Source organism: Mytilus galloprovincialis, chromosome 3 (assembly GCF_965363235.1).
Source record: "Mytilus galloprovincialis chromosome 3, xbMytGall1.hap1.1, whole genome shotgun sequence".
Taxonomy (NCBI): Eukaryota; Metazoa; Mollusca; class Bivalvia; order Mytilida; family Mytilidae; genus Mytilus; species Mytilus galloprovincialis.
Genome location: NC_134840.1, coordinates 33,290,401 through 33,318,300, shown reverse-complemented (window position 1 = coordinate 33,318,300; position 27,900 = coordinate 33,290,401). Strand labels below are relative to the sequence as shown.

At 31.6% G+C, this 27,900-nt stretch overlaps 2 protein-coding genes across 3 annotated transcripts in view; one reads left to right on the top strand and one right to left on the bottom strand.

Annotated features, from left to right (window-relative positions):
• Positions 1–27,900, bottom strand: part of LOC143067764 (DNA polymerase alpha catalytic subunit-like) — a 65,751-nt gene that overhangs the window by 9,249 nt on the left and 28,602 nt on the right. For both annotated transcript variants that reach the window (XR_012976022.1, XM_076241276.1), the window contains exons 20-36: positions 27,566–27,682; positions 26,601–26,788; positions 25,433–25,562; positions 24,164–24,277; positions 23,464–23,569; positions 19,943–20,058; positions 16,139–16,285; positions 15,589–15,711; positions 14,845–14,877; positions 14,081–14,173; positions 11,738–11,943; positions 11,144–11,276; positions 4,494–4,625; positions 3,838–3,913; positions 2,220–2,318; positions 1,127–1,311; positions 760–891 (exon numbers count right to left, since the gene is read on the bottom strand). Coding sequence is in view for 1 of the 2 variants with exons in the window: in XM_076241276.1 (XP_076097391.1) it covers positions 760–891; positions 1,127–1,311; positions 2,220–2,318; positions 3,838–3,913; positions 4,494–4,625; positions 11,144–11,276; positions 11,738–11,943; positions 14,081–14,173; positions 14,845–14,877; positions 15,589–15,711; positions 16,139–16,285; positions 19,943–20,058; positions 23,464–23,569; positions 24,164–24,277; positions 25,433–25,562; positions 26,601–26,788; positions 27,566–27,682 (2,130 nt within the window). In the remaining variant the exon portion in view is untranslated. The remainder of the gene's footprint in view (positions 1–759; positions 892–1,126; positions 1,312–2,219; positions 2,319–3,837; positions 3,914–4,493; positions 4,626–11,143; positions 11,277–11,737; positions 11,944–14,080; positions 14,174–14,844; positions 14,878–15,588; positions 15,712–16,138; positions 16,286–19,942; positions 20,059–23,463; positions 23,570–24,163; positions 24,278–25,432; positions 25,563–26,600; positions 26,789–27,565; positions 27,683–27,900) is intronic.
• Positions 4,931–7,990, top strand: LOC143067768 (uncharacterized). Its single transcript, XM_076241301.1, has 3 exons — positions 4,931–5,660; positions 6,198–6,374; positions 6,942–7,990. The coding sequence occupies exons 1-3, from the start codon at positions 5,296–5,298 to the stop codon at positions 7,945–7,947; spliced, it is 1,548 nt and encodes a 515-aa protein (XP_076097416.1). The 5' UTR covers positions 4,931–5,295; the 3' UTR covers positions 7,948–7,990.

Sequence of the window (27,900 nt, the reverse complement as noted above, 5' to 3'; positions counted from 1 at the left end):
GTCGGATCGACTTTTAAGCGAGTACCTACGGTAATGCATGCATTGTGCATGTTGATTTATTTAAAAGAAAAGAATGTCAACATTGTTAGTGAATCATTTGATTGACTGATTCAATCCACAAAATATCATTCTTATACAGGTAAAAACAATTATTAACATATATTTTTAATGAATAATATGGAAATAAACAGACCTAGAAAAATCCAAATGCACAAGTTTGTTTCCATTTATATGTATATTTATGTTTATGTGGCTTATATGACCATTGTAGTACTCAAGAGGTCAACTCCACAGTTAATTAATGGCGTATAGACTAAAATACACCATAATGAAGTTACAAATTCTCGAGCCCATGCCCTGTATATTGTTCAGTGGCGGATCCCGGGGGGTGGGGGTGGGGGGCATGGGATCCGGGGGTTGGAAACCCTGCCTTTTTTTGGCCAATCAATGCAGTTGAATGGGAGCATATAGTTGGAACTCCCCCTTTACTCTGGGTTGGGAAACCCCCCCCCCTTTTTTTTTTTAAAATGGATGGATCCGCGCCTGTTGTTTATATTAGACTTTTTATAATATAGACAAATGTTTTACATAGTTATAAGTGAAATGTAAAATTTTGAGTCAAATCCGTGAACATGAATTTGACAGCTAGTGCCCTTTTAAGCATCGGGTTTTTATTCTAGATTTTTTTTTTAATCCTGTGTATTATTATAAGGTTCATGATAAACCTCAGTTTTTTTAATATCCATTTCAAGTTCTAACCTGATAATAACTGCGGACATGTTGTCTTATATCATTGGTAAGTTGATTTACAAGCTGGTCAATAATTCCAGCTAGCTGCACTTCACAGTCTTTGTTGGGACACTTTGACAGTGTACATTCCAAAAACTGCTCCTGGAAAGAAAACATATAAAACCTTCAGGAAATCTAATACATGAAGAAGAAACTATGAATCAATTCTCAGATAAAATCCTTACTATATTTTTAAATACATTCTATCCTGCAATAACTTCAAATTTAACCATCATTTTTGCCAAATAAGATGTTCTGGTAGATCCCTGAGTTTCTACAAAATGTTTTGTAAATAAACAAAGATTTTTTCCTGAACATAATATTTTTGTCAACTTACTGCCCCTGTGAAAACACCATCAAATATAATTTCTCTGCCACAAGTTATACCAGGACAGGTAAATTTAAAACGGTGACAATCTTTATATTTCTCTTCATCTGACATCTCTACACCACCTAACAAAGCATCATCGTCATCCATCTCTTCTTGTTTGGCTGCATGTTTGTAACCACTAGGATCTAAACCTGAAAGATCAGAGAGAATTAAATGACTGTCTTTTCTACATGTAATAATGATGCTCTGGTTTTCAGTCAATTAATTTATTCAAAGTAAACTTGTTAAATGACACTTCTTTTTGGATTCAGATTTACATGAAATGTACCATACCATTTTGTTTATTTTATATCAAACTTTTTTCAAAGAAAACAAATTTCCTTTGTAATGTAATTATATAGCTAAGCTCAATGAGTTGCTATTAATTTTTAAGCTTATATAAAAACAATAAATAACACTCATCAAGAATGGGAGAGGCAATGACATAAACATTCATAATAAAAATAAAACAAACTTGAGTTCAAATTCGACAACAAATTAAACAAGCATTGTGTATTCCATTTTCATAAAAACAGGCATTTGGTTGACAAGGAAATGTCTGAGAACAGATGCATTTTATATGGTGTTATTGCTTGTAATATCAATCACTATAAAATAACTCGTCGTATCTTTCTATGCTTGTTATATTTTAAATTTGATCATTTTTAGACTACTATGTGCTTTGAAACCCTTTTTTTGTTCATTTAAAATTCACATTATCAAAGCTTGATGTTTAAAACACAAGGTTCTGACAATTTGTCAGCTTTTTGACAGATTAATTTGACAATGGATGCTTATGAATGCTTCAAAACTGTGGCTTTGATAGATTTGAAAAATTAAAACATGAAATGGAGGGATATTTAAAACCATTACCAAGTTATATATGAACTATCTTTAAAATACAAACTAATTCATATCAAAGATGCACTTGGTTTCTTCAATGTTGTGATTGATTCTGAGTGAAACATAACTATAGTTCTTTTTAAAGATGTAAACTTTTTATGAGGTTTTTACAAACTGTTTTTGAAACACTTGATGTCAGAACTGCTAATTAACTAACCTAGACACTCAGCTAAGTGTGCAGCATCAGTTCCATCTATTGGATCACACAATCTGGCTATCACAGGGTGCACTTGATTTGCAAGGTAATATTTAGTATCTAAAAATAAAATTGTTATCAACATATTTTATTGTTTGTTGTTTTAACTGAAAGAAGTAGGGTTATTTAGAACAGTGTCTATGAATCTCTTTACAGTGTTAAATGCCTTTTCTCTATTTATACATATATCTATAGAATTTAGTTTCATGAAATAAAATCCCTACATGAACTCATGTGAAAGATTCATAGGCCAATTTAAACTAACAGGTAAAATTACTCTGCATTTTTAATCTTTACTTAATTTTAAAGCATTACAAAATAATTTAAATAAATGTTACTGTTTGTTCTTCAAACCTCCATAATACATTCATATAATTTTGATATTTGATCTCCTACCTTTAACCCTTAGACTGCTACGCGCGACTATTGTCGTTCTGATAAGACAGTCCGCTACTGCTACTCGCGACTATAGTCGTTTTCCGTACTCATTTGTTTACACAGTTACCATGGAATGGGCGGAGTCAATATTCATGAGATTGCGGCAGTTTCGACTTGTATGGATTCTGATTGGCTTAAAATCTGCGTTCTTTCGAGTGTCTCTTGACTTTTAATCAGGTATAAGTGATAAACCGAAAGTGAAAATTTTTGATGTAAAAAGTGACAAAATGGCGGACATTGTTTGGAGAAATGGCCAACACGTTCAGAAGTATTTCAATGATAACGATTTAACAGCGGCGGACGATTAAAAGGATTTGGACGAGAACCGAAGATATAATAGACAGAAATGGAAGTATTCTATCAAAACTGCAAACAGAAGACTTTTAAAGCGACAATTACGGGGATTCCCAGACATTGTTCAAAATGGATGACATGAAACAGGATTTGCGATGTTTATCATTTCGCCTTTCAAATGTGAATCAATATTGACTAACATCGATAGACCCGAACTTTAAGTTTGTCAAGATTATATATTGATGAAAGCTTTAAAAATGAACTTGTCGTGTAAATATATTTGTACATGGAAGTAAAAGTCGGTGCAGTGAAAGTTGGAGGAAAATACCGGAAAATATTTGCATAAAAAAGGCCGTTGGTCTGAGAAGAAACTTTTATTTTTTGATAATCACAATGGAACTTAGTTCTTAAAAGAGATTTTAAACTATATTGGTTCAATTCTGAAGTCATGGATACTTTTACATTGATGGATCGTTTAATAAAACATGAAAAAATAAGTTTACCTTTGTTTACCTATTTTCGCACCTGTACAGGTAAAACATGACCAGAGACTCACACAAAAATAAAATAAATTAAAAATACAGAATCTAACAATACTTTTTTATACAACTTTTATTGATGAATATTCAATATTTACAAAGATACAGCAATTGTAAGTGAACATGTTTATTTCATCAGTTATTAAAATTTTACTCAGCATTACACAAAAGTACAATAGAAATCAATGCAGCAGTCTAAGGGTTAAAACCAAAACGATTCCCGTTCTTTATGCTATTTTTTTAAAGGGTTTGGGGTGGTCTGATACACTATCTACTATGAATGTATCTATTCATTATAACAAGCTTACCTATCTTAAGTGTCTCACTTTTAGCCAGTTCATCAGGGTGATAAGCTCTCTGTGAAGCTGGTAAAGTTGATCCATCCTGAAAATAATCAAGCAATTAGGAAAAAGGTTTATCAAAGTTCAAACAATAAAATGACAATTTGACTGAATTTGCATAAGTTGTAAGCAGTTTCTAATTTCAAAAGGTTTTATGATACATATTAATTCAAATGTACAATTTTTTTACATGACATCTTCAGCACAATTTTCCAATTAATTGTTATCAACCATATTATAAAGTCTTACACAAATACATGCTAACGATGGCAAGATATGATAATTGATGAAAACAGATCTAGCACATGCAAGTTTTTTTAATGTCTGTTTAAGCAAACATATAGGAAAGTCTGATTTGTAGTTCCGGAAAAAATAGTTTCATGGGATTGATGGAATGGCAGACATACACCAGTTAACCACACTTCTTTTTAGAACAGGAGTTTAAAAAGTGTTGTGGTTTAATGACCAATTTACAGCCCTCCCAGTATATATGTTGATCCTAATAGATTTTGTTTGATAGCCAAAGTAACATGTCATCTTACTAATTTTAATAGATTTTAGTTCTCTAATTATACATTAGCAGCAGTGTATTATGTGTGTTTGATGTAATAAAATAAACTTACCTCACAGACAACATATGCTACAGTATCACCTGCCTTCATCTTCCTACAACCTTTACTGTTAAACCTCATAGCTACCTGTACATGAGGAAGGCTCTTCTTATCAGGGTAGTCCTCAGGGTTCTTTGTCAATTGCTGAAATATGTCGGTCATTTTTAGAGGTATATCAAAATAACTACTAGCTACACCTTATACATTTGATCCACATATAGCTTTCAAAAATTAATTCTGAATCTAATTAAACACAAACTGTACAAATTGATTACATTTACTTGACTTTCTTTCTCCAATTGAAATATTGCAAAGTGTTGTCTGTTTTGGTAAGGACCTGAATATAAATTTAATTTAATGGCAATATTCATGCCCCAAATGCAGTTTTAATAATGTTAGAAGATAGGATCAAATCTAGATAACATATAAACATTCATTGACAAAATAGACCAGTTTCACATAAGCGACTTATCTACCATGATCAGGCGATCACTGTTACGCTTAATTTAAAATCTCGCGTTAATTAAGGACGATTAACGAGACTGGGGGCTAACGACCTTAACGACCGGAGCAATCAATCGATCCGTGATTTATTGTAGTGTACTGTACACATGACCTGTGTCACTGTGTATTACACTTTACAGGTAAAGAGACAGTGACAACTAACGAGTGTGTCGGCTTCATGAAGGACCATGAAGCTATTCGGACTACTGTCAGTTCTATTAAATGACATTAAACAGATATTACAGGACGGGGATTTACAGACTTTTAACAATGTCAGTCTCAGCATTAATCTTTTACTTTCCCATGAAGGATGTCAAATCGGTTCTCACGTACATGGTTCGAAAGTTTGCAGTGTACGTGGGAAAAAAATCTTAACGATATACCTGATTTTGACCATGCAAAATTAAAGGTTTATTTGTGTGAAAGCACAAGTAAAACGTTTGACAAAGAAAGTTTGCGTGCTTACAAATCCCTGAAAGCATACAAGTTTTTTGAAGAGGGCTATGTGCAGAAATTACTTAAAACTCGACTTCAAAGTGATGGATCAGAGACTGAGTATTATATCGTCAAGGCAGATGTAATGGCATCAATGGCACAAAGAATTTACAAAACCTATGTATGCTTCCGTATGAATGATGGTGGAATTTCTGGTGGTGCATGTTCCTGTGTTGCAGGGTATGTATTTAAAAAATATATATATACTTTTTTTATTGAATTTCTTGAAATTTGGTAAAGTACAAACCACTGGCAAGTTTTAAAAAAAAATCAAGATTATATCAATCCAAGGCTTTGTATTTTCCTTTATTTATATGATATTTATCATGACATTGAAAACCAAAATTCTACATGTACATGTAAAAACAAAATTTTCTTTTTTTAATCACAATCATTGTTGCTTTTTACAGTTCTACTTTTTTTTTTATCAATGCTGAAATAATTTTATAATATAATTAAAACCTATTTTATATCAACCAAGTCAACATGATTTAGTATTTATATTTATAACTCAGAACTGTCATGTGTTCCTGTGTTTCAATTTTCAATTGATAAAAAGAATGAATATTTTTGTTCTTGCTATTTTACCCATTTGGTCTCGAAAAAACTATTTTAATATTATCCCCTGGACATTTATCAAACTACACTCAGTCATTTACCCATCTGAAGATTATTGATGTTATTACATAGTTTAATGTGAAAGTACTAATTTTTCAGAAAAGGAGAGGCATGCAGTCATATAGCTGCATTGCTGTTTGCCCTTGAAGATTTTATCTCAAATGGTTTCAAAGACTTGCCAGTGGCCAAGACAGTTACAGATAAGTTGTGTAGTTGGAACAAACCTGCCAAAAGGAAAGTGGAGCCGCAATCGATACACAACATCAGGATTGTAAAGTAAGGATACATGTAGTTTTAAATTAATACTTGTGCATTGAACATAAATTGCATATAAAATGTAGGTAGTCAATGATTTCAGAGTGACTGTCATGCACACCAAGTTTATCAGTCTGTTTATGCAGATTCCATTTATTTATCATGTGAAGGCTACATTTAGTACCCAGTATATTTTTTTTTATTTGTGACATGTATTATATTGCTTCCAATTATTTTCAGGTGTTCTTATTTCTTTTAAATAAATGAGTTGTCCTGGACGTGCTTGAAATATTTGCCACTGAATGTTGATCAATCAGCAATCAATTTAGTAAGATTCATTGACATTGTGTTACATTTGTCACCGCAAAAATCACATAAATATTTCATTGGTTGTTTCACAGAGTATGTGAAAGGGGTACCACTCGTACTGTTCCGACTTCTTCAGAACTTTGCATATACATGTAAACCTTAATCCATTTTACTATTTGAATATAAATGTACTTGTATGTATAATTTATGTATAAAATAAGTGTTGAACACCAATCAATCAGTCAATCATGTAAATAATTATGTTAATTTTCTTTGAAGACAGGAATATGGTAAAACACCTGAGCAGAAAGTGACTTTTGAGAAATTAAATTTTGACCCAAGACATGCGACAGACAGAACTCGGAATGAAACATCTGTTAAGAAACTGTTTAAGACATTGATGGAAGTCAATCCAAACTGTGGCTTTGTTAAATACAACAGTCCAATTGAATGCCATCAAGCAAATTGTGATAAGCAATTGGTGCTTAAATCTGTTTACCCTCTAAGTATTCAAGAAATAAAAGAAAGAGGTGAGGCATTTACAAAAACATTAACTTTAACTAAAGAAGAAGCAGAAATCATTGAACAAAAATCAAAGGAGCAATCGAAATCAGCTGATTGGCATGCTGCAAGAGTTTATCGACTTACAGCATCAAATTTCCATAGAATTGCATTCCGCAGAGATTCAACAGAGGCTACAAATTTATTGAGTAGTTTATTGTACAACAAGTGTAAACCAACTTATGCAATGCAATTCGGATTAGAGCAAGAAGACACTTCTGCTCAACGATTTGTTCAAGATATGACCAATAGGAACACTAGTACTTCTTTCAGTATTCAACTAGAAAAGAAAGGATTTATTATTGATATAGATCATCCGTATCTTGGTGCCTCAGTAGATAGAATAGCAACTATAAATGACCAAAAATATATTGTTGAACTTAAAAATCCACCCTCAACATGGAATTTAAGCATTGAGGACGCTGCTGGTAAACTTTCTTGTTTGAAAATTGATGAAAACAATGTTGTGACTCTAAATAGGAGGAATGCTTACTTCACTCAAGTCCAGGGCCAGATGGCAGTTCTGAACATTCATAACTGTTATTTTGTTCTATGTACAAAAAGTGACATTCATGTTGAGTATGTTAAATTTGATAAACATTTTTGGAAGTCTGTAATGTCCAAACTTAAAACATTTTATAACAACATCTTTTTGTCTGAAATTGTGTATCCATCTGTTAAATATGATCTACCAGCTCTAGATATTGGTAAATTTAAGACATAAAAACACTTATCTTTAAAAAAGATAAAGATCATTCATAAACTTTTATTGTGTTAGTTTCTTATTGAAATGAAGTGAATTCACCATGAAATGTACACTGAGGAAAAAGAACTTGCTGATTAAGTGCATGAGTTAAAAAAAAAGGGGGGGGGGGGGGTTTCCAAACATCTAAGTGATTGAAGTCCGATGGAAAAATATGGGGTATATATATATATATCGCAGAGCAATTTATATTTTTCTACACATTACATGTTATTCTATTCTTGAAGGCTATACGCTGAACTATAGTTGTTAACATTCTTGTCCTTTGATCTTTTGTGGATAGTAGTCTGATTTGCAATCATACAACAAAAAAGTATTCTCATATTTTATTCTTATATGTACATGATGTAGCATGCATGTATTTCATTTCAAAATCACATGTTTTAATGTTCAATTAAGTTGCCTGAGCTGAATCACCATTTGGATGTTTTATCTGAAAAGTACATTTGTATTTAACTTTTACTTTTTTTTGGAAAAAAAGGGGGGGTGCTTAACAGAAATGTGTGCATTTATTTCTCCTTAGGGATATTTAGTTATAAATTCTTTTGTCTTACTAACCAACTAGCAATAAAAAGTATGGGATGGCACTTTTCCCCATCAAATCTTTGATAGAAATATTATTTTTCCTTGTACAATGTACATGTATAATCTGGTATAGGAAAGACCGTATAGTTTTATACACATACATGTATTCATAATTTACAAGGTTCTTAATAATTTCTTTTTTTTGGAAGCTACATGTAAAACAGAACTAATGCAAATAGATAACAATTGATATTACATTTTATTAATTTCACACTTGATTATAGGTGTCTGAAAGTTTGTCAAGTAGGAACAGGTTTTAAAAATGTCCTCTGCAACCATTGTAAGGGTGACTGGCATTGTTCCATTCAAAATATGAAAAGTTTTAATTCTTTGAATTGCCCTTTCAACATGTATCCTAACCTCAGCTATCCGACGTGTCTCCTCAACCTGACTGGCACTTAACTGGAATTCTCCACAACGAAAAGGAGGGATATTTAATGTGGCACCACATTTTTTGAGATCGTCAGAAATGTCAAATCCTCTATCAGCCATAACATTATCTCCTTCTTTCACTAGATTGAGAATACCAGATTTGTTAACGATAAATCTGTCTGAAGCTGCACCTCCATAAAGTGTAGACACAAATGTCACAGTTCCATCTGGAGAAATACCAACAAGTATTTTATATGTGTTTCTATGTTTATAAGATGACCATGTTTGTCGCTGAGCCTGTAAAGCGGATGGTTTTTGAACATATATCTCTGTGCAGTCAAGTATTACCACTGTATTAGGAAACTTGGCAAATGAAGGTGGCATATGTTCATTAACTTGCTCTCTACTTGGAAATGGGAAAAGCAATTCAAGCTCAAGTCTTAAAAATCTTATCCAAGTGTTAAATAGTTTAGAAAAGTGAGTCTTTGAAATTGCAAAACGAGCAGCTATATCCTCCACTAAAAGTCCCAACCTCAAATGCACGAGAACAGCAAAAAACTCATTGTCAATAGAAAGACTTCTAACACGTCCCCGATTACCAATGTGGCCTGTTGTAGAAGTTTGTTTCCCTCTCCAGTATGTAAGTCTCTCTGCTTTTGGTCTTAAGTATTCTAATAAAGCATTGAATGTTGCAATATTAGGAAGTCCTGTATAAAATTGAACATTTTCATCATTTGTCAGCAAGGTCTCCATACAAAATTTGTGCTTCGACAGTTCATTTTTGAGTGTTTCTTTCTCCTTGTGAACAGTCTGTAGTTTTGAGGATAGTTCCGATATCAATTTCTGTTGTTGTCTACATTTGATTTGCAGCAAGCTTGAAGTTGTTGTCACCTGAGTAGCTTTCTGAACTGTTGTTATGGCATCCACAGTTTGCTGTACATGTACATGGTTTGTTTGTTGAAATTTATTTTCACATCTTGGTTGACATTGAACCCCTGTTTCTGTTACTTTAGTTGCATTCGGATGAACCCAAAATTTATGGTAGGCATGGTCTGATGTATATGTGTGCACATTTTGTCCTGGAATAATTAACGTTGCTGTATACAGAGAAGGGTCAGTGCTTTCTACTTCCACTTCATGTTGCACGTCATTAATATCAATAGGATACGATATTTGTCCAGTTCTAGTCAGTTTCTTCTTCTTACTCTGTGTCCCATGTTCAACGGCCCGGTCAAACTCAATAGCCCTTTTGCTTGCCTGTGTCTTTCTTTTTGGCGTTTCCGCGTTTGAACTTGCCAAAGGTAAATTCATTGTAGGAACATAGTCAATATTAGTTGGATCTGCATTTTTTCTACCTAGAACGAAGTGATGTCCACAAATTTTAATATTATCTGTAACTACGAATTTATATTTTCCTGTAAGGGCACGGCCAGTAGCATGAATCCACGAGTTTCTTCTAGACAACGGAGCCTTTGGAAATTGATGAAATGCGTAGCCCTTAGGTAAATCTGACCGTCTGTTGCTGCACCCGACAACACAACAGTAGTCTCTTCCACCCATGTCAAAATATGTTCATTTATGTATTAAACTATCTTAAATTTGCCGAGTTATAACATGACCTAGTTGTTTTGATCAATAATAGCGTCCAGGTAAAGGTAAACAGTGATGCACGTGACTGATCGTAATCAGTAGGTCAAGCATGTAGCCCCCAGTAAACGAAATAACGGACAAGTATCGTGAAATCTCGTAGTCAACTAATTAGGTCACGCCTGCGCAATCAAATGTGAAACTGGTGTATTATTCAAATCAAACAAAATAAGGCGATAACAGACTATTAATAACCCATGAAAAGACATCATAATCATTGCATTTAATTTAACAAGTGTCAAGATATTTCATGAGACAAGTTTTCCAATATCAGATGTTGGCCATTCAAGATGAACTATACAATCTTTAGCTTGACTTACACTTCAATTAGGTACTGTAATTTTTTATTTTTTTTTTACAGTATTCCAGTTGAAATCAAGTTTCCATATTTAATATCTTAAGACTTTATACACAATAATCATTGAAACTTCAAGCTATCTTTCACAACATTTTTAAAAACATGCATTTAGTTTTTTTAATTATATCTTAATACTTAAAATATGGTTTTTAAGGTAAAAAGTATTAACTTTTTTTATTATTTCAACAAAAATACCTTTGAAATATGGTACAACTCCACTGGAATATCATTATTTTTTACTTTTTCTCCAACTTCTATCAGTTTACTGTGTATTGTCTCAACAATTAGTTCTCTGTTTTCCCCTGATAAGATCTGCCCAACCACAAATCTACAAAAAACACATTTTTTATTACATTTGCTAAAAGTACAAAAGCAATTGTTATCTCTATTCCTAACGTAATATGATAAGTGTCTGTACCAGGACAGGAACCCAATTAGTGGTTGCCCTTTTCCATATTTCCTATTTAAAGTTATTTAGAGAGTCTTACCTTTTTGGCAGATCTTTGAATAGTCTCCCTTTTCAATGTAATAGAAATGGCAAAAAAAAAGAATGGAATGGAAAATTTACATCATAGAAAAATCATCTAAAAAGAGTTGTAAAGAACATTTTTAATATAGGTGTTTAGTATAAAGTTTCACAATAATCTAAGTCCCAAATTATGATCACTACACATTCCCAAAATGAAACAATAAGGTTGCAATAAATCAATCAGCTCCCTTAGCGTTAGGTGTTGGCAAATGAAATTCTAATAAAAAATATTACAGCAATTATTAATGAATAAATCTTACTCTCCAGCTTCCTTTGCCAGATCACACCAGTCTCTTCTTACTATATCTAATCCTTTCATTTCTTTTTCTTCTATAAGTGAACCATCAGGTGCTTTCTTTATACTTAAGGCTGCATATTTCTTCTTTTTAAGTAATAACATGGACTTAAACACATAGTCAATGTCAATTTCTAAAAGTCTATATAATTTGTTAATTTCTGCTTTCACCTACAAAACCAAAACACACAAATTAAAATCTTATGAAACAAAATATTACATAGAAAATTAAAAAGACAGCATTATTCCTTTGATTTGCATTTGTAAGTATGGATCATGTTAAAAATAAATCTTAGAGAACATGGACATCCTTAAACCATGTACTCATAACCTTGAAATATCAATGGATCATACAGTATTGTTTAGCTTTCATAGACATACTTCTATACTTATTTATTGAAAGATTGATTGATTGGTGTTCACTTTCAGCAATATTGTGCTATTTCTTGGTGGTCAGCTTCTATTGATGGAAGAAGCCAGAGTGCCAGGTTATTGTGTCATTGGGTTGCTGTCTCATTATTTGTTTACCACATATCATTACACCTTTATATACCTATATGGAGTTATTTTCTTTCAGAACGACAGGTCATTCTTTTTCAAAATCAACACGGACGATACCATGTTTCAATGAAATATGTTCAAAGGCATAAAATAATGACCTGTGTGAGGTCATTATTTTCCTTGATAAAAATGCAATCTATAATTTACTTCAAAATTTTATTCTTCAAATAGTTTTTTGTTGCCGATTTGGAAATTTATTTTTTAAAGTTAAATCGATGATAGATGTAAAAGAAACCTTCATTGCCTGCATTTTAATTTCAGAAACAAATAACGTGAAGTTTTGTTAATTTATCACTACAATTAATTATAGTATAACTAATCGCCGTATTTGAATATCAAAAATAAGACAACGCGTGACCGAACGACGCATGGATTAAACGAGTGCGCAGCACGAGTTTAATCCATAGCGGCGTTCGGTCACAAGTTGTCTTTTTTTTTATATTCAAATACGGCGATTAGTTATTCTTTTTATTACATTGGCAAATGGCTTTTTTTTTATGAAATTAATGTGGAAAATGTAAGGAACTATATCTTTTTCCTACGCATTGACAATTTGTTTTGATCCGACGTTATCGACGTCTTGACAACGCCTATTGTTGTATGACGAGAGTGAAATAACCACGTTTATTTCACATGTGAAATTATCGGTTTTTATCTAACTGGGAAATCAATGTAATTCATTGCAACCAATGTAATAAGAAACATTATCATATATGTGAGATGAATTTTAATATAGACTTTCATAAATAAAAAGCCAGATTTAACTTATTCGTGTGTTAGATTTTGAAAATCTTATTGAGTCACACTGAATAGGTTGATTGATTTTTGGTTGCTTGCTTAAGGTTCAGTGGCAAATATTTCATGCATGTTCAGGACGATAAACCCTGAATAGGAAATCATACTGTGACCTACATGTATTTATATTTGTTTTCGTGTCAGTTCTTAACTTTTTTAAATTTATGTATACCTTTTACTCTATCAAATGATCAACTAATAAGATAATCTTATATTCTTTTGAATAACATTAACGTAACTCAGAAAAGGGTCGAGTGCGGAGGGTATATAATTATATCCTGATTATCTGTTAATAAATTGTATTGCTTTTCAAAAGACAATCTTTCTGAATTTTTCATTCGATTCAATTAAAATTGTTAAAAAATAAACCACTTTTCCGCGATAGAAATGACATTACAAATAGAAAAAAAAAACATACCCCTCCCCCTTTTCCATAAACTAAGTGGTACAATAAATTACTTACAATGTGTCTTGTATTTGTCATACACCGTTATCGAATGGTAACAATACATTTGTGTGTTACTTCATGCAGTTACAGTAATAGTTTTATTGTGTATGGATATTTTTTAAAAGGTTTATATCTAGATTCATTAGTGACTTTTATTTCACATTCTAAATGAGCCGTAGGGCATATTAAAACATGAACGCATTAGAAAGGAATATCCCACTTTAGTGTTGTCGGTAAAATAGGATACTAAATTTTGCAAATCTTTATAAAAAATAATATTTTTTTGACGGTATAAAAGTCAGATAATGCATTTGTTAAGGTTTTTCTTGTCGTAGAACACACCGAGGGGTGTCAGGATTGCTCAAATGAAAGACCAACCGTATCTATAACAGAAACCATCTTATGTTATCTAATGTAATCCACATATCATTACACCTAGAAACCATCTAATGTTATTTAATGTAATCGTGATAATGCTGGTCTCTGAGGTATAAAGTTACTTACTCGATTTCCAATCTTAAATACTTGTTCATATTCTGTACAATTTGTGTTGATCATGATTGAATCTGTGTCACCATATATAACATCCAGGTTCATCTGAAATAAAGTTATAAACTTTCTTATGTAATCCATCTTGTCCAGTTGATTGAGCTCCATAATGGGAAATATATGTGAAGCTTATGGTTACAAACCTTAATATGCCTCAATCAACTTTATCCTTTCAAAAATTTCTTGGTCATATTTGTGCAGAAATGAAATACATTAAAATATCTGAGGAATCAATCTGACATTCTTTTTAATTTATTACATCTTTATTGCTCAAAATAATCTTATGTTTATACCCTATTATAATGCACATAAACAACTAGAAAAATCTGTTATTTTCCATCAAAATTTGAAATCAGCAAAGGCACTTTTCATTCAAACCTGCCCATGCATGAAATTTTAATTAATTTTTTCATATAATTATCAAAACTATCGGTCTTAAATTACCAACACCCATCAAATTTTAATAAAAGTGCAATTAATTCCGGAAAAGCCCCCCTTTAGTTTTATATGTAAATTTTCTATAATAAGCATCTTTAAATTATATCATTAAGGATACATCTGGACTCATCATGACCCTTTTTTCTCTGTTTAAAACTCATTTCATTTTACAAAATAGACCAAGAGTCATACCAAATCTTTGAATAAGTAACTTTTAAAAGTGTTAAAATTCTACAATTCCCAATATCCTTTATCCTTTATGCTAACATAAGTAAACTTACAGCCTGTACTGTATCCTTGGTCTTCATCAAAATCTGGTGAAAAAAAAGAATTATGATCTTAGTATCATTATTTCAAATATCAGATTATCCTTTAAAGGGAATCTTTGAGTATCACATCTGATAACTATACATAACACAGATATTTGAAAATATTTACTTTAAGCACATATATGGGGTCTAAATCTAGTCAGATTTCAAAGAAGCATGTCTTACTCAACTGGGTAATATTTCCACAAAACAAAAAAAATCATAGTACCATTCAAAAACTTTAAGGGTCATTAGTTGTCAAATTCAATATCACCGATTGGACTTAAATTCTCATATTTGCAATGAAAAATTGAGTGTCAACTCATTATAATGTATCAGCATGTCATTTATATTATTCAACTACCATCTACTCAATCATCAAGATGACCTATGAATACTGCCAATGGTCTTACAACCTGATATAAACATGAATATAAATGTTATATGCATAAACAGACAAGTACATGCTAATGGTGTAAAGACGATTTGTATAGGAACATTCTTCATATGAATGATTTTTTGGGGGAAATGAATCACAACAAAATGGCTTGTCTAGTGGGTCCCTGGTTTCACTCTTTGTTTTAATAACAAATTATATAGAAAAAATACTATTCATAACTTTGGTCGTATTGTACCATTTAGATATAGAATACCAGTACATGTATTTTAATGTAGTTTTATTGAAGCTAATGCCCCTTTAAAACCAGTAACTATTACCTCTCTGCCTTTCCCAGTGATAAGAGCAGCTAATGGTTTGGCAAAAAATCTTGAGTATGTAAATCCTAAACAACCATACATACTGTTTGCTGTTAACTTCAAAGCTTTTTGTCTGATATCATACTGAAATTTAAATAATGTAACTTTATCAGAAAATCATTAGTAATACATTTCAGGTAAACAATAATCAAACTAATTTAAAAAATATCTTTTTCTATAGAATACAAACACAATTTAACATGGACTTTCAAAAAAACGATTAGACAAAAGACAATTTTTTAGTCAATTTAGTTTTTTATTTGTATAATATACGTATCAGAGATTATGTTTTTTCTAATTAATGGTAAGCTGTAAAAATATATTTGGTATTCACATACTAGACTTTCATTTCTTTCTTGTAGCATTGTGTGCATTATCAACACCCCTGAAAGACTATTTGAATCATGGAGTAAAAAAAAAATAACAGTGGATCGATCATACATGTGTATTCCATACTTTGTTACCATGGTACACATATTTAATACTTTATTATATACTGTTATCTACGTACTTGTATATACTGCTCCTGATTAACATCCCCTTTCATCAGCTGTTTAACCTGCCGTCTACTTTCAACAAGTTTACGGATCTCTGTTGGTAATATTCCTGGTTCTAAACCCGAGTCAGGTACATCTACCAATTCCCCCTCATCGGAATTCTAAAATACAACCAAAGTTATATAGTCTTCCTTTTTCTAAATATAATAAGAACAATTAATAATTCATAAAACACACTAACGACTGGCATGCAAATTTTAAAATCAATCCATGCTTTAAATTACACAATTTTTTTTTCAAATCTACATAAAAAAAAATAAAATAAAGGGCTGCGCTTAGGCGCATGATACGCCCGTTGCTCTTTTAACTTGTCTTTTATGCTTTAAATGAATTTATATGATCAACTAGAAATAGTGTGAGCCCTGTCAAATACCCACCCCCCCCCCCCCCCCCCTCCCAAATAATAAATAAAAATGCACAAAAAAATTGGCACTATTAAGGCTACCTCAAATTTAACTAAGTTTGTTTTCTTAATTTTTCATCCATACATAAAATTTTGTGTAAGTGTTAGTTATGGTCCCAAAATTGGAAAAATCCCCCCTTTTTTAAGCATAAAAATTCATAACACGGAAATGTAAAATCTGAAATTTATAAAAATTGAAAGGGAGCTTACATTAATAGATATAAACAATTCACCAAAGTTTCATGGACATTGGTGAAAGCCTTTTTGAGTTATTGTCCGAAGTGTTAAAAATCAACCTTTTTTTATGAATAAAGCCCCATAAATCCAAAACTTAAAATCTGAAATTTATAAAAATTGAAAGGGAGCTTACATCAATAGATAAAAAAAATTCACCAAAGTTTCATGGACATTGGTGAAAGCCTTTTTGAGTAATTGTCCGAAGTGTTAAAAATCCCCCTTTATTTATGAATAAAGCCCCATAAATCCAAAACTTAAAATCTGAAATTAAAAAAAAACGAAAGGGAGCTTACATCAACAGATATAAACAATTCACCAAAGTTTCATGGACATTGGTGAAAGCCTTTTTGAGTAATTGTCCGAAGTGTTGAAAATCCCCCTTTTTTATGAATAAAGCCCCATAAATCCAAAACTTAAAATCTGAAATTAAAAAAAAACGAAAGGGAGCTTACGTCAATAGATATAAACAATTCCGTAAAGTTTCATGGACATTGGTGAAAGCCTTTTTGAGTTATTGTCCGAAGTGTTGAAAATTCCCCCTTTTTTTATGAATAAAGCCCCATAAATCCAAAACTTAAAATCTGAAATTAAAAAAAAACGAAAGGGAGCTTACATCAATAGATATAAACAATTCACTTAAGTTTCATGGAAATTGATGAAGGTGTTTTTGAGTTATTGTCCGAAGTGTGGACGACGGACGGACGGACGGACGGACAGACGGACGGACAACGGTATACCATAATACGTCCCGTCCCGGGCGTATAAAAATAGATAATTAAACATACAAGAGTGCACATGCTGAAATGTCTCGCCTTCTATACTAATCATTGATATTATGTTGATAGTCCTAAGTATAAAACTAAGCTTTAATACAAGTGTCACATAAACTTAACATTAACCAAGATAACTAAACAAAGACCAATGAACCTTGAAAATGAGGTCAAGGTCAAATGAACCATGCCAGGCAGACATGTACAGCTAACAATGCTTCTATACAACATGTATAGACGACCTATTACTTATAGTTTAAGAAAAATAGACCAAAACACAAAAACTTAACACTGTGCAATGAACCGTGAAAATGAGGTCAGGGTCAAATAAAACCTGCACGACTGACATAAAGATCATAAAATATTTCCATACACCAAATATAAATGACCTATGGCATATAGTATTAGATAAAAAGACCAAAACTCAAAAACTTAACTTTGACCACTGAACCATGAAAATGAGGTCAAGGTCACATGACATCCGCCCGCTAGATAGGTACACCTTACAATCATTCCATACAACAAATATAGTAGACCTATTGCATATAGTATGAGAAAAACAGCCAAAACACAAAAATTTAACTATAACCACTGAACCATGAAAATGAGGTCAAGGTCAGATGACACCTGCCAGTTGGACATGTGCACCTTACAGTCCTTCCATACACGGAATATACAAGCCCTATTGCTTGTAGTATCTGAGATATGGACTTGACCACCAAAACTTAACCTTGTTCACTGATCCATGAAATGAGGTCGAGGTCAAGTGAAAACTGTCTGACAGACATGAGGACCTTTCAAGGTATGCACATATCAAATATAGTTATCCTATTACTTATAAAAAGAGAGAATTCAACATTACAAAAAATCTGAACTTTTTTTTCAAGTGGTCACTTTCACCTTCTGAAATATAAAGCTTTTAAGAAGTTAGCTAACACCGCCGCCGCCGGATCACTATCCCTATGTCGAGCTTTCTGCAACAAAAGTTGCAGGCTCGACAAAAACCTGTTCTTACCAATAAACTTTCTGTTCAAATAAACAAATAAGCCTGAATTGAAAATAAAAATTGGCTGCTTACAACTTTTTCAAGCATTATTTGTAATTTTATTTCCCTCTAACATCACAATTACAACTCATTTTTATAATGGTCAACATCTTTTTTAAGGATTTTTCATATCAAAATCAGTCTAATTCATTTATTTGTTTCTGTAACTACATATTGAACACACCTGTATCCCCGTTGTCAAAATAATTTTATTTTCTTATAGGTCAATTCATTTAAGGGGGTTCGCGGGTCTAAATCATTTATATAGGATTTCTCTATATTTTTCAATAAATGAACTTTATCTTATAGTTAATAGAAAAATAAAATAAAACAATGGGGTCACCGTTCATTTGCGCTCACAATCTGCCTTCGAAAGAAGCATACATCTTTGTAAAAGTGTTTTTTTTCTGTTGAACTAATAGGAGAAATAAAGGTAATATCGAAATAAAAAAAGAAATTTATTACAGAAATCGCTCAAATTTTACAATAATTTAGTTTAAGTACAGCATATATAGAAATTATATTAAAAAATATATGTCACCGATGAGTTAAAAGAGATATTTCAATTTTAAAGCCAAAAAATGGCATTTTTCCACCAAAGGGAGATAATTTGGAACTTTTTCAATGATGTTTACATTTTAAAAGTCATCTGGGGCCAACAGGAAATAATTGTTTTGAATGTTTTTTGTACCATATGATAAAGTAACAACTACAAAAGGTAATAAATAAAATTTGTAATGAAAAACAAATGTTTAATTTTTTTCTGAAATTTTTATACCCTCGAGCCTCCTTAAACTGGTTTTTTTTGTAACAGACATAGTTACATTGGTAGGAAGATTGGAAAAAGACAATATATAAAATATATTTATTACATTGGTTGCAATGAATTACATTGATTTCCCAGTTAAATAAAAACCGATAATTTCACATGTGAAATAAACGTGGTTATTTCACTCTCTGACGTCATACAATAATAGGCGTTGTCAAGACGTCGACAACGGCGGATCAAAACAAATTGTGAATGTGTAGAAAAAAATATAGTTCCTTACATGTTTTACATTAATTTCTTTAAAAAAAAAGCCATTTGCCAATGTAATAAAAAGAATAACTAATTAAAGAATTCAAATATCGAAAAATATTCAACTCGTAACCGAAAAACACTTATAATTAACTTATATATACCTTAGAAAAGTCACCAATATATCAGTATCCAGAAGCATATCATTATCAGAAATTATTTCTGTTAAATTGATAAACAATGAAATAGGTGAAGCAAAAGATTCAGGCTAAATTTTTGACTTACTATACTTCTGTTGACAGCTTCTCTGTTGACTGTTGTAAAACAAATATTATATTCCTGAATGATTGATGGATATAAACTGTTGAAATCCAGCAACAAGATAAATTTATCATAGAATCCTGAAAATAAAAAGACAAACATTTAGTGTACTTAAAAAAAAACAATTATTGCAAACCAAATGAAACTTTTCCACAAAGGCATCTTCTGTTGGTCAATCTTTTTATACTTTTATCCTTTCTATTGTCTCATTGAATAAATACAATATCTATAGATATATTTACCAATAGGAGATGGCTATACATTATCTATAGATATATTTACCAATAGGAGATGGCTATACATTATCTATAGATATATTTACCAATAGGAGATGGCTATACATTATCTATAGATATATTTACCAATAGGAGATGGCTATACAATATCTATAGATATATTTACCAATAGGAGATGGCTATACATTATCTATAGATATATTTACCAATAGGAGATGGCTATACAATATCTATAGATATATTTACCAATAGGAGATGGCTATACATTATCTATAGATATATTTACCAATAGGAGATGGCTATACATTATCTATAGATATATTTACCAATAGGAGATGGCTATACATTATCTATAGATATATTTACCAATAGGAGATGGCTATACATTATCTATAGATATATTTACCAATAGGAGATGGCTATACATTATCTATAGATATATTTACCAATAGGAGATGGCTATACATTATCTATAGATATATTTACCAATAGGAGATGGCTATACATTATCTATAGATATATTTACCAATAGGAGATGGCTATACATTATCTATAGATATATTTACCAATAGGAGATGGCTATACAATATCTATAGATATATTTACCAATAGGAGATGGCTATACATTATCTATAGATATATTTACCAATAGGAGATGGCTATACAATATCTATAGATATATTTACCAATAGGAGATGGCTATACATTATCTATAGATATATTTACCAATAGGAGATGGCTATACATTATCTATAGATATATTTACCAATAGGAGATGGCTATACATTATCTATAGATATATTTACCAATAGGAGATGGCTATACATTATCTATAGATATATTTACCAATAGGAGATGGCTATACAAAATCTATAGATATATTTACCAATAGGAGATGGCTATACAATATCTATAGATATATTTACCAATAGGAGATGGCTATACAAAATCTATAGATATATTTACCAATAGGAGATGGCTATACAATATCTATAGATATATTTACCTATAGGAGATGGCTATGTGAAAATGTTTTATTTGATTTGTAATGAAAACTTAAAAATATTAATTTGCAAGTGTTAGCAGGCAGTGAAGGGAGTTTTATAGCAGACTATACAGTATTGGTTTTTCTCATTGTTGAAGGCTGTATGGTTACCTATAATAGCTTACATCCACTTCATTTGAGCTTTGGTGAATAGTTGTCTCATTGGCAATATCATATCTTCTTACTTTTTTTTTAAGAGCCATAACACTAGAATTTCTAACACCGCCACTGTTTTGATAATCTCTGCAAACAACGCCTATAGAAAATTTGCAATTTGTTTAACATTTGAATTCGAAACCAAATAAAAATTGGTATCCAATGAATACTAATGAATCCCCAGTATACTCAACATGTTACTATACAGCCCAGCATATTATCTTCATTATATACAGCGTATTCATTAAGAACCGATTGCCGATTGAAATAGTCGTTTATAATCAAATCTCCATCGGTTGTTTTTCTGATGTCAAAAAAATATAAATCGTACTTTTAGTTTTAGATCGTCGGTCACTATCTAGCACAATCAAGATAGATATATAACGGCATTTCTGATTGGTTAATAAAATTAGATTTCCGGTAAAATAGATGCTGGTTGTTGAGTTCACTGCAAAGTACTATCAGATTTTGTACTGAAACCAGGAAAAGTATGCATTAATAGTAATTACGAGATTTAGTAACCAGTCATTAAAGAAAAAGTGAAGCAGAGTCAGAAAAATGAAAAGGATTTCGGATTTTTTTCAAACGACAACGAAGCGAAAAAAAAGGTGTGTTCTATGACATTTGCATTCAAATTATAATTGAGACAACCTCCTTGGTAATGTTCATGCAGTGCATGATTGTCGCCCTACCAAGAAATGAAAAAAAGAGCAATGTCCTGTCTCGTAAAAGCAGACATCACATTATTTTCATTATGTGATTTTCATTTTCTTGTTTTTAAGTCAGTGATAGAGCCTCTTAAAAGCAGACTCTTTATCTGTTTATTTTTACCATAAATCTTATGTATACCTGTCCCATGGCCTTTCTTTAAGTTTTGAAATAAAAGAAAAAAATTGTGTTAGTTGTCTGCATGTCATTGTGTAGCCTCATATATCATAAATATTATACTAGGAATACTACCTGACACCAAGAGATATACGGTGTAAAGGAGGATATACTATTAGCACACAAAATAGGTCTTACTAAACATCCCCAAACATACATGACACAATGAATGCTATTAAAAAAAATGAAAAAGAAAACATACACACACTCATGCTCTGACTCAACTGATCCAAGTAATAATAATAAAAAATGAATGTCTTGCATTTTGCATTCAAGGATGTACATTGGCCAGGTTCTGGAATTTCTGTCAGATGTTTGATCTCTGTTTTTTTTTCTCCCTATGATACAGGGTTAAATATTTTGACCCATGACCATGATGAACCCATTTTTCCTTAATTTCTTAATTATAACACTTCAATTAATAACTCACAAAAAAATATTTTAATACCAAGATTTTAAATTCTAGATTATTGTAATTTCAAAAGTGTAACCTTTTTGCCTTAAACAGTCCATTGAATTCATCATTTGATTTATTGAGATAAGTATTTGAAATTATTAATACTGAAAAATGTTTTCTATGGGTTAGAACTATTTGAATAATTGAATGTCTACAGTTAAATTAAAAATATTTTCAACTAATAAAATCAAATTTAAATCTTTTCCTGAATGATCACCATATCTTACAGAGTCATGCCTTCATCATTTTCCTCAAAAATTTGCAAACAACTTCAATAACTTGTTAGCTGAAAGTTGATGATATTATTTGATCAACTTTATATGAAAATATGACCATCTTGCTGCTCATTTACCTTATCATCATTAAAAAAAATGGTGTTTGCAAAGAACAAAATTAGAGTTCAGGAGCCCCCCAGAGTGCAGGATTTTGCACCATTTAAAAAAAAATTCTGGGGGCCTTGAGCGGCCCCCATACCCCTCGCCGTGAAGGGCAACGAGCAAGCTCGTCGCACCGAACGGCTATGCCGTCCGCCGGTGTTGCCTGCTACTTTTATGATTTAGCCTCCTACTTTAAATCTTATTGACAACCCTGATATAAAATTGAAAACAGTGCTAGCATACATAACAACAAAGAACCAAAGGCTTTCACAATAACAAATATGACCTCAAGCCCTTTTGAGAAAAGAATCATTATCAATCATTTTTACCTTTCTTCGGTTCTAAAACCAATCCACCAGCGTAAGCAGGCTTCCTCTTTCCTTGTGTTTTCTGTGTCCTGGTTCCATCTAAGTCTTCATCATCATTTCCTTCATTCTAAAAAGGATTTGGTCTTATTTTCAATATAAGTAAGTCTATAAATTTTGGTAACTGCTTATTCACCTGCTTTTACTGTTAAAATATCTACATGAGCAGTGATTCATTGATTCAAGGGCCTTTACTAATCAAAACATATGTCATTATGACCAGAATATTCTTTAACTAATGACAGTAGCTGTGTTGATTCATTGGAAGCGACTGGTGTAAATGGAGAATGTGTTGATGATACCTACACTTGCTTATAATGTTATAAAGGGACATAACTCAAGAACAGTAAACGTAATTATACCCAAAATTGCACTTGATTTGACTTTTGCAGTAATAAGCATTGTGTTTAAGTTTAACAACATTTTGGGACGTACGGACATACTTACAGATTGAAAAGGTAAGTGCCTTAATGTCCTCTTCAGCACAGCTGTGGCATAAAACTTAAGATTTTCATTGAAATGGATTTTTTGCAGAAATCTCAAAATCTTTATTTAGTTTCTATATGAGCTATCTTTTAAAAAAAAAATCAATTAAATTACTTCTGTTTTTTAGATCAAATATCAGCAATATGAATATAGTAAACTTTATAAATGTTTATGTTACCACTATTTGTTTTTTCTTGTATTCCTTGTCTGGCACAATAAAGTTTTTCTCTGTGAAGGCATGCAGCAAAAGATATTCATTCCTTTCTGATCTTCCACCCATTAAAGTTCTGGTCTACAAAAAAATCTTCTGTCAGTACCAGTAAACTTTTTACAAATATCACATATATCATTGAAAGATTTATTTTGATCACTTTATTTAGGTCAAGTGATAAATATTTCATGCATAATCAAAACAAGAATAAACAAAAATTTTAATACAAAAGGCAGGGTCTGCTATGTAAGTTGACCCAATTAATGGGTGGTAAATTTGAACTGCCACTGGAAGGTGAGGGAATGTTCAGTAGGGTTAGAAACTTTGACCATCTTTTAACACCTCAGATCTTTGAGTTGCAAGGTTTCCTCAACAACTACATTAGCAAGAAGAAAAGAAGGGATATTAAGTATGTAAATGATTTAACAATCTTGTAAAGTACCATGAAATAAATTCAAGCTTGTCAACAGTGAAGTTGTGAGTTCCACTGGATGCAAGTGCATTTAACGCTGATCTCAACTGAAAAGGATTGCCAATATTTTATGCTAAAGGTCTATGGTACTTTCTGAATACTCCAGCTTCCTCCATCAATTAACAAGTGAATCTGTGAGCTACTGCTCACTAATGATACCCTGCCTGCTAGAAGTATAAGGTAAACAGGAAGTTGTTGAGTAATAAATTAGAAAACACATTACATGGTATAGCCGACTCATATAAACCCTGAAACAATATTTCAGAAATCCTTGTAATGTAGTTCCCTGAGAAAGATGGGATGAAAAATATTCATGGGACGGACAGAGGAAAAACATTAGACCCCCACTTTTTTAAAACAGGGGTATAAATATCCTCCATGAAATAGCCATTGCCCAACTCTGCTGAAAGTGGCAAAAACAGCAAAAAGTCAATCAAATCAATCTCTATGCTGTTAAGGGACGACATCAAAAGTTCAATGAAGGATAAAAAACTTAATTCACATAGTTTTTTCACTGACCCCCCACCCCCCTCTTAACTTAATTTGGGAAAAATTGATTGACCCATATGGATATATGTAAAAATCAATGTCGGATAACCAAATCTTGCAGCCGTTCAACCCCCCACCCCCGAACTATTTGAATTAAGTTTTTTATCTTACATTGATCTTTTGATGTTGTCCCTAACTTGACATTCCGATAAAAATTTCTAGTATCATTACCACATATATGAAAGTCAACCTGACAAATCAATAATACTACCTACCATGACATTACCACATATATTAGTGATCTGTAAAGCCAATGGTATAACATTGAGTTCATACATAATTCTCAGGATATAGGTCGAATCCAGTAAGGTTAACTCTATCAACTTTAATAAATGAGGAGATAACCTAGAAAACAATATAAACAGTTAATTTAATTTAATTTATTAATTATTTTGTATTCCTTTCTTGATGGCTTCTTTCAGAGAACCATCACAGTCCTTAAGATATAATACATAAAGAAACAAAGATAAAATTGTAGACAGCTTTTAGTAATAAACAATTTTGTGCAATGTCTGTTAATTCATATCCAAAGTGTATGTTGTCCTATTGCATACTTATGTTGGGTGACCAACTTTCCTTTGATGCAGGATTTCAAATAAGAAGGGGCCAACTAAACTAAAATTTCTATTCTTCTTGTATAGAACTATCTATATCGGCTACCAAAATGTAATCTGTTGGCTACGATGACAAAATTTTAATTCTAATCCCTGCCTTGAAAAGAGTTATAGATCATGTGACCATCATTAGATTTACTAGACAGGAAACTAACCCAAGACTTATAGCACCCTGTAAGAGCATACTGTCAGACCATCAAGATTCCAGAAAGTGTGCAATAGACTGGAGAGCTGCGGCTTAAATATGTAATAATTGAATTGAGTGGTATTGGCAATGTATTTTCTCAATGAAAGACTTCCATCAGTTATGGATATGAAAAATACTGCAGAATGTGAATGATTATTATGCAATCTTCAAATTCTTTTGAAATAATTATATTAGATGTATGTTTCATTATAATATGTTATTCTGATTGGCTAACTGCACATCACATGTTATTCCTTAGGCAATTGCATTCACAATAAAACTTATCATTCCTGATAACACGAGGTCCCACAATAAAGTGCACAGGTGAATTAATAAAAAAAATGATAAGTATTGAATGCTTCTTTTTGTAACTTCATAGGGTTGTAAAAGCGTTGACCGTGCGCACATTTTTGGACTTTTGTCAACGCTTTTACACCCCAATGAAGTTACAAAAAAAAGCATTCAATTCTTAAATGAATGTTCTAAAACTTAATGGATGCTTTATATTCTACTGCATTAATTAATAAAAAAAACTTTTAAAATTCCTTATCACAGACTGTTATTTCAAAATATAATACATACAAATACATATTTCTTATCTCTTCATATTCAATTTCTTTTCTCTTTTGGTGAAGTATTTGATTGGTCAATTCTGTCAGATCGTAACTTCTACATCTCATTAACTCCCTGGCAGATATCATTACATCACAAACCAATCTCCCGCAGGTTGATGTTTTATCTGTGTAACCACTCTTCATCCCAGGGTGACCCTTTTAAACAAAATTTTTCTTGTTAAATGTCATAAAATTTTAACTCAAGCTTACTTAATTATTCCATATTTCGTTTTCTGATTCATTGCTGATCAACTTCCTGTTAGCTGAATATTTATATATGTATCTTAACACATTAAGGCTACATATGATATAGAACTTTTAGTATTTTAACAGAAATAACAAATAGAAATTTCAGGAAGCTCTTCTTGGTAGTTCTTAAGAAAAATGTGACAAAATATCATATGTAGCCTTAATGTGTTAAGATACATATATAAATATTCAGCTAACAGGAAGTTGATCAGCAATGAATCAGAAAACGAAATATGGAATAAGGATCCATACATGAAGCCATAAAACAGACGGTCTAACTAGTAGTTACCTAAAAATGAGACTAAAATTTAATACATGGCCATTATGTATTGAATATAAGAGATTATGAAAAGCCTGAATTGCTCACATGGTAAGAAATATCATATGATATTTATTTTTTTGCTTGATAGCTATCAATTAAGTTTGATTATATGTTGATTTCATAGTGCTTAAGATCTTTCCTTTTGACAATTGCTCTTTATCTATAATGATTTCTGGAATGAAAAAAATCTATAAGAGTCATCTTACAAATGCAACAAATAACTCCTGTGAGCAGACATTTATTTTAAAATGAAACCATGCAAAACCCTTGAAACATCTAAAGAACGAAATACTGTCAACAAACTGGCATCTACATGATGCTAATCAACCCTGCCTAAGTTTATATATAATATATTTACTTACTGAGAGTTTAGGCATTTTTGTTCTTTTTAATCTACCTATTTTGGACCAATGAGCTGTTTTGTTCACATTTATTCTGTGCAGTAACACATCAAGATCAAAACCATATATATCGTGACCCTGTAAACAGAAAAAAATATTTGATTCCATGGAAATGTTTTATGATAAAACAAACACTGTTAACTGAAACTGTATGGCTCATCTGAATATATGCATTTTCCAGTTTTAAACCTTTTTAATCTTCTAACTTAGAGAATATTTCCTCCACTCTTCTAAGATTCTAGAAGATTCAAAACTTCATAATTGGCATCAATGGAAGAAGCTTATTTTTCTTTAAG

What these genes read in the sequence shown, in the direction of transcription:
- LOC143067768 (XM_076241301.1), top strand. Translation starts at nt 5,296, where the DNA reads ATGTCAAATCGGTTCTCACGTACATGGTTCGAAAGTTTGCAGTGTACG. An exon ending in GCATGTTCCTGTGTTGCAGG is followed by an intron (nt 5,661 to 6,197) that starts GTATGTATTTAA and finishes CTAATTTTTCAG; the next exon opens with AAAAGGAGAGGCATGCAGTC. An exon ending in CACAACATCAGGATTGTAAA is followed by an intron (nt 6,375 to 6,941) that starts GTAAGGATACAT and finishes TTTTCTTTGAAG; the next exon opens with ACAGGAATATGGTAAAACAC.